The 21,681-nt window shown below is 40.3% G+C and overlaps 1 protein-coding gene and 1 pseudogene across 1 annotated transcript; both read right to left on the reverse strand.

The window, feature by feature from the left end:
• Window positions 1-1,300: 1,300 nt before the first annotated feature.
• On the reverse strand, window positions 1,301-3,113 carry LOC110229047. Its single transcript, XM_021027823.1, has 3 exons — window positions 2,711-3,113; window positions 1,729-2,600; window positions 1,301-1,594 (listed from the first exon to the last, which is right to left on the reverse strand). Exons 1-3 carry the CDS (start codon window positions 3,111-3,113, stop codon window positions 1,301-1,303), a joined length of 1,569 nt encoding a protein of 522 aa, XP_020883482.1.
• A 14,801-nt stretch (window positions 3,114-17,914) lies between these two features.
• On the reverse strand, window positions 17,915-19,440 carry LOC110229048 (annotated as a pseudogene).
• Between the last annotated feature and the right edge of the window lie 2,241 nt (window positions 19,441-21,681).

Here is a 21,681-nt window from a genome sequence, read left to right on the forward strand (position 1 = left end):
GTGGTAACTTAAGATCAAAATCACCCAAATCTCATAAAACAGAGCCATAGATCCAATTTTAAAAAAAAATTCTTGATCAATTGCGTCGGATCTAAATCAGAAACAGATCAAATACTCAATAAAGCTAAACCCAGTGTGAATCAAAGCTCTAATAAGACAAGTTTTGAAGCTGCATTTGTGAAACACACAAGAGGGAAGACAGATTCAGATACATAGGTGATTTTGGAAATCTTGTGGAGCAAGTATGCAACATGGAAATCTTTGTGACTGACCATTCCGATATATTATTCCAAGTATGCAACAGGGAATTTTCTACTACTGGAAATTAAGACAAGAAATAAACCGATGCTTCATTTTGTTGGAATCTCATCCTTTGATTAATATGCACCAAAAGAAACACAATCCAATGTAAATGCAAGAGCTACTAAGTTTTGAATTAGTTCACGATGTAACTCAGAATTTCTCAAAAACTCTTTCGATTAATAGAAAATATGTTTACAAGGTTTCTCCTTTAACACTATTTTCTATTCTCTCTAAGTCTTGTTCCTTAATCACAGACCGATTAAGAACAATAACTCTCCTTAAAACCCTTAGCTCTCTTTAAGCCTCTAGTTCTCTATTTCTCTCAAACTAAGACTTAATAGCTAGGAATTCTCTCTCGTGATTGTGCTAAGCTTTCTACAAGCCTTAGCACCCTATTTATACTAAATAGGTTGAGACCATACAACAGGTCGATTTCCAATTCTAAAACTAATTGGAATGGACAATTTCCTTTTTCTTTATGGAATAGGAAATTGTCCTTTGTCTTCATGTTTTCCTTTTCTTCTTGCAAAAGGAAACTCTTCAGTCTTCTAGAATCTTCTCTAAGCTTCTAGTCTTCACTTCAAACCGCCATAACAAGATTCTGCATATTTCCTTAATCTTGTTCATGTTGCTCTGTTCTCTTGAGTTACTTTTTGACTTAGTTCAGGTACTCCTTCAGAAGCTGCATCTTCAATCTCCCCCTTTTTAATCTTGTGTCTCTCAAGCACCTGCATTTGAAATCTTCTATCTTTTGTAGACATTTTTCATCTCAAGCAATCACAAAATTTAAACATCCGAAGTTTTAAAAACTTTTAGCAACATTGTCCAACACAAATTAACTCCCCCAGAATCTGAGAATCAAGCAACAACAAAGTCTGGAGTTTAAACAAAAATATCAAATAACTACTCCCCCACAACACATGAACTCCCCTAGAATCATAGCCATACTTCTTTTTCTCCCCCTGCTTGAGAGCTCAAGGTTAAAAACCAAACTTTCCTACAGTCTTTTGGACAAAGGATGACTGAGAACAAGTTGTTGAATCACTTCATTCATCTTGGAGATAGCTTGAGCTGTGTCTAACAAAGCCATAAACATTCCCTCTCTATCGTCCTCATCAGGGTGAGGCAGGCGGATGCTTCCAATGTCCACAACAGTATATCCTTGATACTCTGGATTAAACTGAGAAGAAGGATATACATTTTGAGGAGCTGTTCTTGAAGTATTTGGCTGAGTGCTATCTTTTGCTTTGCCCTTTATCCTTTCAGTGTAAGCTTGACCAGTTCTAACATCCTTTTTGTAGAACTTAGGAGTTACAAACTTTCTCCAGAATAGACTGTCACTTCTTTCTGACTTATGAGCATTCCATAGATGATTCGGGGAAACACCAACCATCTTTCATCCCTGTTCTGAACAAGTGACATTACTTGATTGAAGATCATCTTTCCAAAATCAAATCTGATTCCATGGAAGATTTTGTAAATCAGCTGAGCTCTTTCTACTGATACATAATCCGGATTTGATGAAGGAATCCAATTCTGAGCAGTGATTCGTAGAAGAGCTCCAATTCGAGGAGAAAAATTCTTGAATACTAAATCTTCCCAGCCAGTCTTCTCATCTTCACTTAGCAGTTCTGCAAGTTGTTCTTTTCCAATAGAATCAGCATCACTATCTGCCTTAAGTTCTTCTTTGGTTAAACCCTTAAAACCAAGAAATTTATTGATTTTCTTTGGTGAAAACTCATAATCATGCCCTCTGACAAACACACTGACCTTCTCAGCATTTTCTTCAGACTTTTCACAAGGAAGATTTGCGTAAAATTCAGATACTACTTCCCGCACATAACTTCCAAGATTTGTTACTGTAGATTCCAATCTAGCATTCTTGATCAAGGTTAAGTAACCCCAAGAATCTTCTTTTTCTAAATCAATCAGGCGTTCCTCAATCAAGTTTCTATTTTTAAACAAATCATACCTTGCTTTAGCTTGAGGTGATGAGAATAGCTTTGACCGAAAGCTTTTCTTAGAAGAACTTTTGCCTGACTCAGAAGCTTTGATAGATTTGCTCTTCTTTGAGCTTGATTCATCCTTCTTCTGTTTCTTCTTTGGAGGAGCTAGACCTAGCTGTTTAAAGATTCTTTTCTTACGAACTTCCTTCTCCTTCTGATTTTTCTGAAATTGTTCCTCAACAGTCATCTCAGTAGGCTCAATTTCAACATCTGAGACGTGGATTGGTTCATCTCCAACCCTTTCCTCTGTAACTTCAACATTTCTGTCAACTATTTCTTCTTCAATCTGTTCTGCATGTGACCCGATAACATTCTGTTCAGCTTGTTTTGAGAAAGTAGAATCTTGCTTCTGATTCTGCTCTGATTGATCACGAATTTCATCATTCTGAGATGAATCAAACCTGCTTCTTCAAATTCATTTCCCAAATTCTTAATTCCTTTCGTTGGCCCAGCTTCTGTTGAATCATCGTTTCTAAGTACCGTTTCTGTGGGCACATCTTCCTCATTAAGTTTGTCTTCTTCGATTTGTTCAGAAAGAACCTCAGTTTCTTCATCAGATTTCTTTGATTCTCCTTCAGGTTTCCGAAAATCCTTTGACTCGCTGCTCTTATGTTCTTCAAAAGCCGTTGCAAAAGAGTCATCTTCATCGACAAAAGGAATGAGAGAAAGAGGTGTTGCAATAGATCTCGCTGGTTCTTCGATGGGTTCATCAATCAGTTGAGGGTTTTCTGAACCACCATCAGATCGAGTTTCTCTAGCACGTCTCCCTCCTCCGATTAGTCCTCTTCGTGTAGCCTTCACCATTGTAGCGATTTGAGAGTTTTTCTCCAAGGAATTTCTTGCTTTTTTTTTTTTTTAGGGTTTTCGGAAACCTTTTGTTTCTCCGTTTTGTTCTTCTCCCAACGAATATTTTCACAAAGATTTGAGAAAATCTTGTTATGATTGCTTATTTTTTAAAATTCAAAAACTCGATTTTTGTCAACAACAAACCGGAATAAACCAATCTTGGAGCTTCTATTGAGATAGTCTGAACCCGAAATTTTGAATTAAACCGTATCTTCATAACCATATCAGCTCTCATGTTCTCTGACTGAGTCAGATCATAGTTCACATACTCCAAGTGAATTTCTTAATGTGACGAACCTGTTGAAATCCAATACCTTTGTAAAAATATCTGCCAGCTGAATCTCTGTCCCAACATGATCAATCTGAACCTTCTTTTCTTCAACCAATTCTCGAATAAAGTGATGTCTCACATCAATATGTTTAGTTCTTGAATGTTGAACCGGATTTTTAGAGATATCTATAGCACTCTGATTATCACAGTAGACTTGAAGAACTCCAGCGTCGATTCCATAATCTGCTAACATTTGCTTCATCCAAAGTAACTGAGTGCAACAACTTCCCATGGCAATATACTCAGATTCTGCGGTGGATATTGACACAGAGTTTTGCTTCTTACTCAACCACGCAATTAGATTGTTTCCAAGAAAGAAACATCCTCCACTTGTACTCTTTCTGTCATTCACATTTCCTGCATAATCAGCATCACAGTACCCAACCAGATTTTGATTTGAGTTTCTTGAATACCAAATACCAAGATCTACAGTTCCTTTGACATACTTCAGAATTCTCTTCACAGCTTCAAGATGAGACTGTTTAGGCTTTGCTTGATATCTAGCACAAACTCCAACACTCAGACATAAATCAGGCCTACTAGCACTTAGATATAAGAGACTTCCAATCATTCCTCTGTAAGTTTTGACGTCTACATCTGTTCCATTTTCATCTTTTGATAATTTCAATGAGGTACTCATAGGAGTTTTAGCTTCTTTGTATTTATCCATTTGAAACTTCTTCAAGATCTTCTTAGCATAAGTACTCTGTGAGATGTAGATTCCTTCATCCGATTGAACTATCTGCAATCCCAAGAAATACTTCAATTCACCTACCAAACTCATTTCAAACTCTTTTGTCATGTTCTCTATAAACTGATCCACCAACTTCTGAGAAGTACTCCCGAAAATAATATCATCAACATAAATCTGCACCATCATGATCTCTTTGTTTTCTTCAAGAATAAACAAAGTTTTATCAACACTTCCTCTGTTGTAACCTTTCTCAAGTAGAAAGTTAGTCAGCCTTTCATACCATGCTCTAGGTGCTTGTTTGAGTCCATATAGAGCCTTCTTTAACTTGAAAACATACTCAGGCTTCATCATATTTTCAAATCCTTTAGGTTGCTCAACGTATACTTCTTCTTATAGTATACCATTTAGAAAAGCACTTTTAACATCCATTTGATGAACCGTGAAGTTAAGAATACAAGCCATTCCCAAGAAAAGTCTGATTGATTCAAGTCTTGCTACAGGTGCAAACGTTTCTTCAAAGTCAACACCTTCAATTTGATTATACCCTTGTGCTACCAATCTTGCTTTATTTCTGACAACTACTCCTTTTTCATCACTCTTGTTCTTAAAAATCCATTTGGTTCCTATAATATTTGTATCCGCAGGTCGTTTAACCAATTCCCAAACTTCATTTCTTTCGAACTGTTCTAGCTCTTCCTGCATAGCAATGATCCAGAAATTATCTTCAAGTGCTTCAACATGATTCTTTGGTTCAACGGATGAAACAAAGCATTGAAACTGCAAAGTTTCCCATTCTGCAAAATTACTTGTCATCTTCTTGAAATCAAGCTTTACACCTCTGGTTTTCATCGGATCTTGGAGATCTCCAATGATGTCTGATGATGAATGATTTTTGTGTACCTGAATTTTCTGAGCTTCTTTGTGACTATCTTCTTGTTCTACCGATGAACCATCCACTTTTTCTTTAACCTCTTTATTGGTTATCTCATCCGGTTCTGTGTCACTTTCTTCAAGTTCTTCACTAACCTTTGACACATAATGATCATCAAATACAACATTAACTGATTCCATAATAGCACACGTTCTTTTGTTGTAGATTCTGAATGCTGTACTAGTCTCTGAGTAACCCAGAAACATGCCTTCATCACTTCTGGAATCAAATTTTCCAAGGTAGTCTTTGTCATTCAGTATATAGCATATGCATCCAAACACGTGAAAGTAGCTCAGATTCGGAGTCTTTCCTTTCCATAACTCATATGGAGTCTTCATCGAATCTCTTCTCACATAGACCCTATTGACGATATAGCATGATGTATTTATTGCTTCTGCCCAAAACCTCTGTGGAACCTGATTTCCATGTATCATTGCTCTAGCCATCTCTTGAAGAGTTCTATTCTTCCTTTCTACAACCCCATTTTGTTGAGGTGTTCTTGGAGCTGAAAACTGATGAGCAATTCCATGCTTTTCACAAAAATCTTTCATGGACTCATTTTGAAATTCTCCACCATGATCACTTCTTATTCTTTTAATACCTCCTCTCTCATTGATAAGCTGAAGAGCCCATATTCTGAAACTATCTGCTGTTTCTGACTTCTCTCGAATGAATCTCACCCATGTATATCTAGAAAAATCGTCTACCAATACAAACACATACTTCTTCCCAGCTATGCTTTCAATTGGCATTGGCCCCATTAAATCCATATGTACCAAATCAAGTGCTGACTTAGTCTGAACATCTGGAACTTTCTTGTGCTGCACTTTGACTTGTTTCCCTTGATTACATGGTCCACACATCATCTTATCTTCATCTTTAAGCTTAGGAACTCCTCGGATAATTTCTTTGTCAACCAAAGTAGTCAGATTTCTTGTATTCATGTGACCTAGACGTTGATGCCATAGATTAAGGTTGTCTCGTGCAGAAAAACAGTTGGTTGTACGATTTTCCCACATGTAACAATTGTTTCCTGTTCTCTTACCTCCTAGAACAATGTCACCGGTTTCATCAAACGCTTTGCAATCTTCTTTAGTGAAAGTAACTTCTAGACCTTCGTCACACAACTGACTCACACTAATAAGATTAGCCTTTAATCCACGAACAAGATATACATTCATCAGCTGAGGTAGCTCTACATCACTAGTTTTTCCTTTACCTGGTATATCTCCATGACCTCCATCACCAAAAGTTACTTTACCTCCTTTGATTTTCTTGATGTCTTGTAAGTAATCTTTTGTGCCTGTCATGTGGCGAGAACACCCACTATCAAAGTACCAAGGACTCTTTTTCTCGCATTCCTCTGTGACTAACGCCATGTTGCATCTAAAACCAAGTCCTGCTCTACTTCCTGTATCTCTTTCTGCAGTTCTTCTGACTAGTGTTGGATATAGATCAATTTTCTTTACCCAGATTTGATGTTTATACCCATTCCATGTAAACTTCCTTTGATACCTGAGTTTTCCCACTTTCTCCCAGTACTTGTAACAATGAATATGTGCCCAATCTTTCCACAGAAATAGCATCCGATGCCTTTTAAAACACTTTTTCTTGATTCATCTTGTGCATGATGAGATATTCCTCCAGACACAAACTTGGTTTGACCTGTGCTTGTTTCTCCATGACCAGTGTACCCTAGTCCTCTGTTTGTTTTTTCTGTCCTTCCATAGCTTAGAATCTGATCTAGTTGTTTTGTTCCAGCAAACATGTGAATCTTCCGATGTTGTTGATTAAGTTCTGTTTGTAGTCCTACAGATATCTTCCTTTCAGCGATCAGTTCTTTCTCCAAATTATCAGCTTTAGCAGACAAGCTTAGTTTTTCTTTCATCAAACTCAAACTTTCTTTGCTAATCTTCTTTTCATCTTCTAGTTGATTCTGTAATAGTTCAACAAGTGATTCGAGACGTATCTTTTCTTTCAGCAAATCTTGATTTTCTGTTCCAAGTTTAATCAAAGTTTCTCTCACCTCTTTGTAACTTTCAACAAAATTCACTTGTTGTTCTCCATCTGATTCAGAGTCAGTTTCTTCTTCACCTTCAACAAACTCAGTAATGCCTATCAATGCTACATAATTTAAGGTGTCTTCTTCTTCACTCTCTTCCTCAGATTCTTCTTCAATACCAATCATTGATTTCTCTTTTCGACTACTGATACAGTCATCTTGAGCATGTCCCATTCCTTTGAATGTTGTGCATTTAGTTTCTCGTTTCTTGACTGTTGGACATTCACGAATAAAGTGTCCATACCCTTTACATTCATGACATTGCATGTCAGCTTTCTTTGATGGTTTGGTATCGTCAGAATTCTTTTTGAATGATCCAAACTTCTTCTGTCCTTGTCCTTGTTCTGCTCTCTTTAACAATCGATCAAACCTTCGAACTAACAAACTCAAAGAATCTTCTTCTTCTGTTTGAGATTTGCTTTCACAAGATGTCAACGCCAACCCTTTTGGTTTCTTAGTTCCTCCTAATTCAAGCTCATGAGCCTGAAGCATCCCTACAACTTCAGCAAAACTGAGAGTATCAGTATTATTCGAAACTGTTAGAGCTGTTTTATACGCCATAAATCTCGGAGGTAGACATCTTAAAAATTTCTTAACCAACTTCTTGTCTTTATACTTCTTCCCAAGAGTTAAAGCTTCTTGCGCCAATGAACTTAGTTTAGAGCTGAAATCAGAGATTGAATCTTGCTCATCCATCTTCAGATTCTCGAATCTTGAAGCTATCAAATCTTTTCTTGAAGTCTGAACCTTAATCGTTCCCTCATAGTGTGTTTGCAGAATATCCCAAGCTTCCTTAGCAGTTTCACAGCCCTGAATTAAGTCAAATTGTTTCCTCCCAACACTGCAGTGAATAGCTGTGAGAGCTCTAGCATTGAATTTAGACTTTTTCTTCTCATCTTCAGTCCAGTCTGACTCGGGTTTGGCTGTGAAGCTTCCATCTTCATTCTTAATTTGTGGTTCTTTCCATTCTTCCAAGACAGCTTTCCAAGCTAACACATCTATCCCTCTTATCACAGATTTGATTCTTGACTTCCAAAAACCATAGTTACAATCGTCTAGAACAACCTTCGCGTTTTTAAGCAGTTCTTGATAGCTCTCCATCTTTTCCACAAGACCTCACCTGTATGTAATCTTCACAAGCGACCGCTCTGATACCAATTGTAAATGCAAGAGCTACTAAGTTTTGAATTAGTTCACGATGTAACTCAGAATTTCTCAAAAACTCTTTCGATTAATAGAAAATATGTTTACAAGGTTTCTCCTTTAACACTATTTTCTATTCTCTCTAAGTCTTGTTCCTTAATCACAGACCGATTAAGAACAATAACTCTCCTTAAAACCCTTAGCTCTCTTTAAGCCTCTAGTTCTCTATTTCTCTCAAACTAAGACTTAATAGCTAGGAATTCTCTCTCGTGATTGTGCTAAGCTTTCTACAAGCCTTAGCACCCTATTTATACTAAATAGGTTGAGACCATACAACAGGTCGATTTCCAATTCTAAAACTAATTGGAATGGACAATTTCCTTTTTCTTTATGGAATAGGAAATTGTCCTTTGTCTTCATGTTTTCCTTTTCTTCTTGCAAAAGGAAACTCTTCAGTCTTCTAGAATCTTCTCTAAGCTTCTAGTCTTCACTTCAAACCGCCATAACAAGATTCTGCATATTTCCTTAATCTTGTTCATGTTGCTCTGTTCTCTTGAGTTACTTCTTGACTTAGTTCAGGTACTCCTTCAGAAGCTGCATCTTCATCCAACATAGCAAAATTAATGAAGTGTGAGAATACAAAAGAGTTGTTGTTAAATTGGCGAACATATTAGGAGAATTGAATCAGAGCAATGAAGACGACCTCGAGTACCTACTTGATACAGAGTTTCCTTCTTCATTTTCCCTAACAAATGATGATTAATTCTAAAATAAGTCCACTTATTATTCCGATAGGAGTCGTTACAGCAAAGGGCAACATGTGTGATGTGTGCTTTCAGCCTCTGTGGAGAAGCATAATATACATTAGATTTTTTTTTTAGTTAGAAAGTCTTCGTAAGCAAGATTTAATGCAGCATGAATTAAGTCTTTCCATGAAAGACACAATTGGAAAAACCGGAATCACACGAAAAGTATATCAAATTCTTGATTGGTTTATGTTGTAATTCTGACCTCTCATCACTCTCTTTGAGGTTAGTCCTCTTTCTCTCTATCTCACTTTTACTCTCTATTTCACTTTGTCTTTCTCTCTGTTTTAGTTTGGTTTTCTTTAGAGAGAAAACAAGAACACGTTTATAACTTATGTCTACATTGTTGATAACTTGGATATATCGTACAACATCTCAACAGTCACATATGTATACTAGTTTCCCTCAATAAGATACTTAGACTAGTTATATAAGAAATGTTAACAACTACAACAACTCTTAACTATTTGTTTCTTCATCACTTCGATTCTTCTACTCCTCTTTCTTTTTTCCCAATTGACTTTCTCTTGTCAATTGTTTTTCATCTTTGATATAAGAACTCTTGGGATTTCTCCTTCCTTGTCCGGCTGTCCCCTTCAAAAGTCCTCCGTTAGCATCTGTCACGTCTCCTCTGGTTGCTTCTCCGAGCAGCTTCAGCCCCCTTTCTCTCAGGTGAGCTTCTTCTTCTTATCTGCTTGGTGTCATCCTTTGATCACAATAAGGTAAGGAGTGGATCCCATATATTAACTATCACAGATTGAAATTTAGGTAGAAACAAAAGTTTTTGAATGCATTTTCAAGCCAATATGTATCAAATACGTACTGCCACCAAAGACATTTATTACAAACCATAAAATTGGAAACTTACAAGTTACAACACAGGAAAGAGTTTTTGGAGAACACATTGTGAAAAGTTATTACAAACAGGTACATAAGCTTGACAATGCTTAGAGAAAGGATAAGGGAAAGTGGTCAACGAGCGCTTCTGATGACTACTCTCGGCTTGTTTCTACGAAACTTTTCCATGAACCACTCGTGCTTATGTGAAATGAAAATATGTCCAATCATCAATCCGCAAAAAACACCAGGTCCATATGCTATTGTCGCTGCTATCCAGTTAATCACTTGTTATTCTTCTGGCTCTGATACTTCCTCTAATTCTTGTGGTCTATGTTGGTGTCGGATCCCGCAAGGATAATTTGGGACCAACCAAAGATTGACACGTAGGTAGGAGGAAAGCCCACGAGGGGTAAGGCCCATTAGACCCACAAGCCAAAGGTATGGTCGAAGTGCATATGCCACGAAGGAAGACCGAAGTGGCTACATCTCGGGATGAGGACGGAGTTGAAGTCGCGGGTGGTTCATCTCGAGATTAATTGGGCGAGGCCCGTGAAGATCGGAATTAGTTTAAATTCGAACGTTTGAGCATTAAACTCGAAGATTGAAACGGACACATTTAAGAGAAAATAATTGTATTCCATTATTAATTAATTGTCGATTGCTAGTATAAATAGAAGGGGCAGAGGTCATGTAACAGACACGCAATTCTTTCTAAGAATAATACTATAGCCTTTTTCTCAATTCATAGCTTTGTCGTATCAATTTCTATATTCAAGAATATTCGTTCTCACAAAACAAACAAATACTTGAGTGTGTGATTCCGACATCCACATTTTGGCGCCGTCTGTGGGGACAGAAGATTCTTGAGAAGTCAGATTTTTCACTACATTTCCGAGATAAGCAGCAATGTCCAGAGGAGACATCCCTGATGCATCATTGGCCGAAACTCTCAAAGCCATGCAGCAAACCATGTCGGAAATGTCTCAGAAGTTCTCGAATGTGGAAAAGGCTGTTGACTCATTGCAAACAACCCATGTATCTCTTAGTCAAAACGTCAGTACTATTCAATCTCGTGTTCGCTCTTTAAGTGCAGGAAACCACTCTGGAATCCGAAGAAGGATATTCAATTCGCCAAGCTCCCTTGCGCGAAATGAAACCAGCGGACAAACAACTCCTGGTGCTACTGATACGGTAGTTCAGCCGTTGGAGGGAGAGACACAGCTCGAAGATGAAGATCAACTTGCAGATCAATACGAACAGGAAAACCTCGACCAGTTCGAGACCATGAGGAAGGTTAGCCAGGAATTAAAAGAAATGAAATCAAAATTCCATCAGGCTACAAGTTCGTAGCCAGACATCAATCCAGTCATTGAAGAAGATAGGCGAACACCTTTCATCTCGCAAATTGCAAGTTTAAGAATCAAAGATTCCCGGAAGCTCAAGCTGGACCCTTACAGCGGATTGGAGGATCCAAAAAGATATCTCGCAGCTTTTCTCATCGCTGCTGGAAGAGTCGAATTGGATGAAGCTGATGAGGATGCAGGGTACTGCAAGCTCTTTTCGGAAAATCTATGCGGCCAAGCTTTAATGTGGTTCACCCAATTAAAACCGGGTTCGATCAGCAATTTCGACGAACTATCAGCTGTGTTCTTAAAGCAATGTTCCATCCTTGTGGATAAAAGCGTTTCGGACGCCGACCTTTGGAATCTATCACAAGGACCGAATGAGTCACTTCGAATTTTCATCACCAAATTCAAAGGAGTGATATCGAAACTCTCAAGAATCTCGCAGCAGTCAGCTTTATCTGCCCTACGAAAAGGATTGCAACATGATTCAAGGTTTAAAGAGGATCTAATACTTCATAAACCAGACACAATTCAAGATGCACTCTTCCGCGCAAACAATTGGATGGAAGTAGAAGATGAAAAAGAAAATTTCGCCAAAAGGAATAAACAGGAAAAACAGGCCTAGGAGAGCAAAGGACCAAGAAAATTTGGGTCGCAATCCTTCAACAGTATTGTCGGAAAGCAATTCCAAGGAAAAGGAAGACCAAACACTTGGGTCCGTGATGAAAGTTTATTTTGTGACATCCATAAAGTAACCGGGCACTTAACCAAGGATTGTAGTGTCCTTAAAAGGCACCTCGCGGAGCTTTGGGCCAGCGGAGATCTTTCCACATTCAACATAAAAGGTTTCGTAAAGGAATACCATGAAGCAAGGGATAATCCCAAAGATCAGAATTCCAAGAGACCAAGGTTATCCAATGAGGAAGAGCCAAGGAGTTCGAAGGGTAAGATCAATGTGATTCTAGGAGGTTCTAAACTTTGTCGTGATTCGATAAGTTCCATCAAGAAACATAGGCGAAACGTTTTACTCAAAGCAAGTTTGAGTGAAGAAGTCGATTTTCAAGATGCATCAATATCATTTGACAAAGAAGAAACGCGGCACCTCGAAAGACCTCATGACGATGCACTAGTCATTACCCTTGACGTTGCCAACTTCGAAGTATCAAGGATTCTTATCGATACGGGCAGTTCGGTCGATCTAATCTTTTTAAGTACTTTAGAAAGAATGGGAATTAGTCGGGCATATATAGTAGGGCCTCCATCTCCGTCAGTAGCATTCACAAGTGAATCAGCCATGTCCCTCGGAACAATCACGCTACCGGTCCTTGCCAAACAGGTGTCAAAGATCGTGGATTTTGTTGTTTTCGATAAGCCCGCGACTTACAACATCATCCTCGGGACTCCTTGGAATTATCGAATGAAGGCAGTCCCTTCTACATATCATCAATGTATCAAATTTCCAGCACCGAGTGGAGTGGAAACAATTCGGGGAGATCAAGAAGCTTCGCGAACATGTTATCTAGCTAGCCACCGTTTGAAGATCCAATAGCAATTAACAAAACCCGCAAAGGAGGGACTAAATCCAAGATTTCCTAGTGGGCAGAAAAAAGATGATGTAGTGATCGAAGTGGCGTTGGAAGAGGACATACCAGATCGGAAAGTCCGAATTGGAGCTACTTTAACTGGCAAAATAAAAGAAGCTTTGATCAAACTTTTGAGGAAAAACAAGACATCATTTGCGTGGTCAGCGGCGGATATGCCTGGCATAGATCCAAGTATAATTTGTCATGAACTTAACGTGGATCCAAGCTTCAAGCCTGTAAAACAAAAAAGAAGAAAGCTCGGAGTGGAGCGAGCAAAAATAGTAAACGACGAAGTGGACAAACTTTTGAAGATAGGATCCATAAGGGAAGTACAATATCCGGAATGGGTAGCAAACACCGTCGTGGTTAAAAAGAAGAATAGAAAAGATAGGGTTTGCATTGACTTCACAGACCTCAATAAAGCATGTCCCAAAGATAGTTTCCCGCTCCCGCATATAGATCGACTTGTAGAATCCATCGCTGGGAATGAGCTGTTAACCTTCATGGATACCTTCTCGGGTTATAATCAAATAATGATGAACCTCGAAGACGGAGAAAAAACGTCATTTATCACGGATAGAGGTATTTATTATTACAAAGTAATGCCTTTTGGTTTGAAAAATGCAGGAGCAACTTATCATCGGTTGGTTAACAAAATGTTCCACAATCATCTCGGTAAGACAATGGAAGTCTACATAGATGACATGTTGGTTAAATCGTTAAAGAAAGAGGACCACGTTAAGCATCTAGAAGAATGTTTCGATATTCTCAATAAGTACCAAATGAAGCTGAACCCGGCAAAGTGCACATTCGGAGTCCCATCCGGGGAATTTCTCGGCTATATCGTGACGGAAAGAGGGATTGAGGCCAATCCAAATCAAATCAACGCCTTTCTAAACATGCCGTCTCCAAAAAACTTCAAGGAGGTACAACGGTTGACTGGGCGGATTGCGGCTTTGAATCGTTTTATCTCAAGATCGACAGATAAGTCGTTACCTTTTTACCAAATTCTAAAGGAAAACAAAGGATTCCTTTGGGATGAGAAGTGTGAAGAAGCTTTCGGGCAGCTTAAGGCATACTTAAATACTCCACCTATTTTATCCAAACCAAAGGTGGACGAAAAGCTTTATCTGTACGTGTCAGTTTCGAACCATGCGGTTAGTGTAGTCTTAGTCCGGGAAGACCGCGGAGAGCAGAGGCCGATTTACTACATAAGTAAGTCAATGATGGATCCGGAAACCAGATATACAATGATGGAAAAACTTGCACTCGCGGTGGTGACTTCAGCTCGGAAGCTGCGCCCATATTTTCAATCCCATCCGGTCAAAGTATTAACCAACCAACCACTCCGAACAATACTTCATAGTCCAAGTCAGTCTGGACATTTGGCGAAATGGGCAGTAGAGCTAAGCGAGTACGATATAGAATTCAAAAGCCGAGTCAGCATGAAGGCCTAAGTTTTAGCAGATTTCCTGACTGAGCTTACCGATGCCTGGCATGCTAGAGCAGCCGGAAAATCGAACTTGGAAGTTGCACGTGGACGGGTCTTCATCAAAACAAGGGTCCGGAGTGGGGATCAAACTAGAATCTCCCACATCGGAAATTCTGGAACAATCGTTCCGATTATTGTTAATGCCTCCAATAATGAGGCAGAGTATGAAGCCCTGATTTCCGGAATTCGATTGGCACAAGTAGTTGGAGCTGGGGAAATAGTTGCTTATTATGATTCGCAACTGGTAGTCAATCAGTTCAATGGAGACTACGAAGCCAAAGATTCAAGAATGGAAGCATATCTCGAAGTTGTAAAGGATCTATCAAAAAACTTCAAGAAATTCGAGCTAATTCGTATACCTCGAGGAGAGAATACAATAGCGGATGCACTTGCCGCATTAGCATCAACGTCAGATCCTGCATTAAAAAGAATCATTCTGGTAGAATGCATCTCGGAACGAAGCATTCAAGATAACAAAGAAACTCTCGTCGTTACAAGATCTCGAGCAGCGGCACGTGACCATGGTGAACCAGAAATCGAACTGCCACCCATCAAGCGAAGGAAATCAAAGGTATCGAACATATCTAACAAGGAACCCGTTGTCTTAGCAGAAGATGTGATCCATCAACCTTCGGAGCTATTCTCCTCCATCTCCGCCCCATACCCGTTTATGAGGTGGTCAATGGACATAATTGGACCGTTGCACAGATCAACTCGTGGTGTACAATACCTTTTGGTCTTAACGGACTACTTTTCAAAGTGGATTGAAGCTGAAGCATACGTTAGCATCAAGGATTCGGCAGTGAAGACTTTCATTTGGAAGAATATTATATGTCGACATGGAGTTCCATACGAGATAGTCACAGATAACGGGCCGCAATTCATTTCACACGAGTTCGATGCCTTTTATGCGGATTGGGGAATCAAAGTTAGTTACTCTACTCCACGATATCCACAAGGAAACGGTCAAGCTGAAGCCGCGAACAAAACTATACTGAGCAATCTCAAAAAACGCTTGAATCATCAAAAGGGAGGATGGTATGATGAACTCCAACCCGTCCTATGGGCCTATCGTACAACCCCTAGGCGACCTACCTGGAGAAACTCCATTATCTTTGGTTTACGGCATGGAGGCGGTAGTACCAGCTGTACTCAACGTGCCCGGACTTCGCCGAACAGAAGCACCATTAAATGAGGAAGAAAATTCAGCAATGCTTGATGATTCGCTGGATACCATAAATGAAAGGCGTGATCAAGCTTTGATTCGGATTCAGAATTACCAGCAGGCAGCAGCCCGATATTACAACACTAAAGTCAAAAGTAGGCCGTTCTTTATAGGAGATTTTGTGCTAAGACGAGTTTTTGACAATAAAAAGGAGGAAGGCGCAGGGAAACTCGGTATTAATTGGGAAGGACCTTACATTGTTACCGAAGTGGTTCGCAATGGCGTTTATAGATTGAAAGATTTAGAGGACATGCCAATCAAGCGACCTTGGAATGTAATCAACTTAAAGAAGTTTTACGTTTGAGTGACACGCAATTTTATTATGTACATGAACTACGATGTGGCTTGATCCCGAAATGGGTACGTAGGCAGCTCGGAAACGAGTTCAGCTACTAATAAAATTTTTTATTTTATTTTGTTTTAAAGGGAAAAGTTCGACTATGAGAAAGAACAAAGTAAATGAAGTTCGATTGGGCGAACAAACAGAAATTGGAAACATAGCATTTATTCAAGCAAATAAAACAAAGTGGCGATATTCCAATACTTAGGAAACTCTTCTCGATGTGCATAACACTTGGACTCCTTGACTGGCGAGGTCAAGGATCGGCATCAGACAGTCCGAAATACGAGCAAAGTCAGAAATTCAGAGATCAATCCATTCTCCGGGATGAGAACCGAGGATGTGAAGATCTCTTGATATCGCAGTAACCCTGCGTTGCATTCGATTAATCTTTTTCCGAAGTTTCTTTTTTTCCAGTGTTAGCTTCTTATGCTGAATCATAAGTGCTTTAATTAAAGTTTATCGCGATCTCTTGGTCTTTATCCGGGAGATCCTTGATCAAGGCACATGGAGTTTGGATTGGAGATCTGAAGAGGCTGCAAGGAGGAGAAGGCCGCCTACTCGGCACATCAAAGACGTCTTCATCGATCATCCCGACCCTGGAAAAATCAGACATGGACTCCAAACACCGAAGATTGAATTCCATACCGCAAAAGTAAAAGAAATGATGGAGAATAAAGAGAAGTTGAAGCTATAATTTATAGGAGTATCATATCCATGGTAAGTTGCGGTTTCCATCTTGGAATAGAACGATTCGCGGAGAGATTTAAGCCCCTGCATTAAAGACATATCTCCGAAAGTATATCAAGAAAAAGGAAAGAAATAAAACATTTTCCATAAACAAAATGGGCCGAAGCCCATTACAAGTTTTAAAAAGAAAAAGGAAAAGATAAAGACGAAGTTCGGGACATTTATGGAAGGGGCTCAGGAACAGGCTCCTTCATCGCCGATTTAGATTTCGAAGTGGACGTTTCGCTCTTGCCATCCACTCCGGGTTCGTTCCGGACACGTTTGCAAGGAATGTCATCCTCCTCCTCTTCACTATCAAGCGGAGCGACTTCGACCGGGGTATTCACGGGTCCTGGAACCTGACCTCTACCACGGAGATACATCCGGAGCATTCTCGGGATCTCAGCGATGGAGTCAAAGTTCCTCCACTCCCATTGGAAAGGGTCGCTTTCCAAAGCCCTCACTTTTCTTTCCACTCGAGCAATACGAGCCTCGAGTGTTTGCCTTTTAAGACCCAGCCTTTTCCGTTCATCACACAAACGACGATGTTTGTCGACAACCTGGCATGGAGATGAGTAAATTAAAAAAAAGAGGAGGAAGAGTTTTGATCAAAGAGAGTGTATATGCACCTTGTCCATAAAATCGTACGCCTCTTTCTTCTCCCTTGAAGGAAAGTGAAAAACGGCATGAGGAAAGAGAACGGCCGGCTCGAAACCATCGCCGGACAAGAATAGTGGGCTGCCAGGATTGACGGGGGCTACGTTTTCGTTTTTCCATTATGATGTTTACCAAGTGAATTCTAAAAATTCCTTTGAAGAAGATTCAGAGGTAAATAAGTCCCTATTTATAATAGGGCTAGGGTTTGTCTTGGAAACAAAAATTCAATAATGATGGCGTGACCGAATGGTTTAAACCATTTTTGGAAATCGAGAAAAATAATTACTGCCTTAAAGGCATGTAGTTTTACCCATTTCTCAAGAAATGGGAAAAGCAGCGATCGCATTAAAGACAAAGCTCATTAAATACAAAATAAAAAGTCAAGGCCCAAGCCCAATAAATTTACCGAGTTAACTAAACCCGAAGTGGGGAACTCGCGTTAAGCCGAGCTCAGTTCTCGCGCTCTAAAGAAAAAGGCCTGATCAGCCTAAAAATCTCGAAAGCATAGCCACAAGGCCAAAGGGTTAAAAAGCGGACTTTGCAAACCCGCACATAGTTTTAACCAAACTCTCTTGGGGTCATAACCTAAAAAGGTTTAAAAGCCTCCTCAGGCGAATATTTTGTTCAAAAGAAAATAACAATAAAGCCTTCTTAGGCAAAAACATATCCAAGAATAAATTTTAAAGTTCTCAAATGAATGGGACAAGCCCCAATTTAAAGTGGACGCAGCCACTACGGCCCAACAGCCACTTCGGATTCGATTTCAGTTGTCAAGGTTTCACCCGTCTCCTTGGCTGGCACTCGTTCAGAGGATGTCTCTTGCTTGTTGCCAACAGCGCAATCGACACTCGGAATGACCACCGGGGTGGCAGGAACCTCGGATGGAGCAACACCTTTCGTCTCACTTGGACCTAGGAGGAATAATCCTAATCAGTCAAAAATGAAAAGCAAAAGTAAAAGACAAGTGTCAAGGAATGCGAACTCACCAGCCCAGTCTAAACCCGATTCACCCAAGGGAGGCGACTCGGTGAAGAACTCCTCAAACTGCTGAGGGTTGAAGGAGGAAGCAGGAATAGCTGCGAGGCGACTTTGTTTTTCGGCCAAATTAGCCGACAACTCAGACCGTTCCTGCTCCTCAGAGAAACCCTCTTCATGGAGTTGGTCTAGCAGGAGTAAATTGCTCTCGTGCTCCTTGATATCCGATTCGAGCATCGATCGCGCTTTCTCTGTTTGCATGAAACGGATAACCCCTTGAATCAACTCCATCCCGTGTCCCTTAACCTCTTTCCTGGCCTTCGATGCCGACTTTGCCAACTCGGAGTCCCGCAGCTTGGCTATCGCCTTGTATTTCGCATCAAGTTCGGCGAGTTGGTTATGCAGGGAATAAGCGGTCGATTCGGACTCATAGAGTCTACCTTGAACGCCAGAAAATTCATCCTGGAGTTGGCTATTCCGCTCATACTAGTCTTGCAACTCGCCTTTCACCTTCGCGAGTTCAGATGTGAGATGGTCGACTCGATCTTCCAATTCGTGCTTAGAGGAGTGGAGATCGGTTTCAAGAGCAGAAAACTTACTCTTCCACGTATCGATTTCCTGTCCCCGACTGATCAACAGTCCCTCATAGTGTTCAACCATGTCATTAAGTTCGCTGTTTACCTGGCATTATGTATAAACCCGGGGTGGTGAATCAGTACGAAGGATAATAACAAAACCGGAAAAGATGAAGTGAAACTAACCCGAGATGAATGGTACGCGTGAAGCAAGTAGCGTTCACGAATTGCAGGACGCCACTTGTCAAAATCTGGTAGGATTGCGCCTGACCGAGTTTTGAAGCATCGAAAGACGCTACCCTCTTTCTCCATGGTTGTAAAGGTAGAAAGGAAAAAGTCTTAAAATTTGGAATATACACAAGGCAAAAAGAAACATATATATACTTATCATCGTCACACCTGAAAGTGATTTGATCTGAGGAACTAGAGCAGCCTTCGATTTCGAGGGAGCATCTCGAGACTCAGAACTCCCTTTTTTAGGGGATGCGCTCCGAGCAGTCTTCTCGCCACTATGATGGGAAGAGGAAGACATGTCAACAGGAGGAGGGGGACCCATTGGTTCAGTAGGAGGGGATGATCAAGGAGAACGATCAGTCCGGGTCCTTGACTTCTCCCTCTGCGGAGAGGAACCACCGCGAGTTGACCTATCTCTTTTCTTGCGGATCAAGTTCTTAAGCGGTTCATTAAGAAATCATCTCGGGGAGGACGAGGAGAGTCACGATGAGGAGATCGGGCCTTCCGAGGAGAACGGTCATCTCGACGATCACGACGAGGTTGATATGTCTATAATTTGCATGATTTAAGCATTCATTCTTCATCACTTTGTCATTGTTTCAATCACATTTCATCTCATCAGTAGTCGTTTTAGTGTGTTTTGCATAATTAGGATGTTTTTGCATTAGGATTGCATGTGCATTGCATATTTGGTTGTTTTCAGGTACTTTGGATGCTTTTGGAGTTCAAACTGAGGAGAAACAGAACACAAATTCAGAACGCTCAATCACTCCTTCAGCCAAAGCACTCGATCGCTACCTCGAAGCCCTGACAGAGCAAAGCACTCGATCGCAACCCCAGAAACTGTCATGAAGGCCAAAACCACTCGATCACAACCCCGGAGAAGCCATCAGCTTAGTTTCACTCGATCGCAAGCCCGGAGAGATCACCCACTCGTCTTCACTACAGACCACTCGATCGCAAGACGGAGTTCCTGAAGCCCAGTTTGATCAGTTTCACTCGATCACATGGAGGCCCATTTCAGCCCATCAGATGCTCGATCGCAGAGTCTCGATGTGTCTATAATTTCCCCGGCAACGGCGCCAAATTGATAATAGGTTTTTAAGATCAATTAATCCTAAAGCATTATCATGTCGTTGTAGTACTATAGGGTGTCAATCCAATCTAGTGCGATACAAACAGATGAGATATGATCAGAATTTGCTAAGTCAAGCCAAATAGAGAGTTGTGGTTTTCTAACAGTCCTAATGCGAAATAACAGAAATAAAATGAAACTGGAATGCAAACTAGCAATAGCAGGCAGTAGAATAACAAAGCAGGTAAGATAACAGGCAATCAAATGGATAAGAGATTCCTAAGGACAAGGTAATCGAATAGCGTGGTCTCCTTAATCTATTTAGACGGTTGACAAAAATTCACAGAAGCTATCCTTTGACAACAAGTTCAAAAGCAATCAATTCACCACCGTGATAGAAATTCTCAAGCATAGCTAGACACAGGCCTAATCACCATTAGCGATCTCTAACTAAGCAGGCAATATCGAATCAACTTGTTAAAGCCAATACCCGTTCTAAACGGCCAATACCTTGGGATAGAGACGAGTATCTCTGGAATTAGTGGATCAGACATTCCATCAAACACCTTTTGGGTGTGGGAATGTCTGGATTCATATTCCAGTTGATCAGAAAGGAACAAGCAATAAGCACAACTAATCCAGAAGGGATTCAAATAATCTAAACTCAACCATCTAAATCGACTAAGACAACCACGACTACTCTATCCCATCCTCAGAAATACAATTCACTACTCAGACATAATAAAAAACAATAGCAATGAAACGATTGAAAACATGATAACAGGAAATGATAAAGACTGAAACGAAAACGGAATTATAAAATACTTGAAAGCGAATACAAAGTCGCAGGAAGAACACACTGCGGCTACGAAAACAAGTCTAGGTAAAAACTGAAAATAAAGACTCGATGCCCTAGGGAAAACCCTTAGAGGCTGCTTATATAAGCGAAAAAAGTTAAATAAGGAAAGTTCGAGATAGTGGTCTTCACATCGAGACTCTGCGATAGAGCATCTGATGGGCTGAAATGGGCCTCCATGTGATCGAGTGAAACTGATCAAACTGGGCTTCGGGAACTCCGTCTTGCGATTGAGTGGTCTGTAGTGAAGACGAGATGGAATGGTCCAGCGACCCTACGATCGAGTGGTACGATCGAGTAGATGACGTGAGGTGGTGATCGAGTGGTTTCTTCAGCTTCTCTTCTCTTCCGTATGCTCAGCTTGTTTGGTTGAGTGAAGAATGAGTAGATGGGTTTCTGATGACAAGGTGGTGATCGAGTGGTGTAGAGTGGGTGATCTCTTTGGGCTTGCGATCGAGTGAAACTAAGCTGCAGGCTTCTCCGGGGTTGTGATCGACTGGTATGTACTCCATGACAGCTTCTGCTCGATCTTGTGATCGAGTGGTTTCTTCTGAAATTGCTCCGGGGTTGTAATCGAGTGGTTTTGCCCTTCATGACAGTTTCTAGGGTTGCGATCGAGTGCTTTGCTCTGT

Source organism: Arabidopsis lyrata (genome assembly GCF_000004255.2).
Source record: "Arabidopsis lyrata subsp. lyrata unplaced genomic scaffold ARALYscaffold_4, whole genome shotgun sequence".
Classification (NCBI taxonomy): domain Eukaryota; kingdom Viridiplantae; phylum Streptophyta; class Magnoliopsida; order Brassicales; family Brassicaceae; genus Arabidopsis; species Arabidopsis lyrata.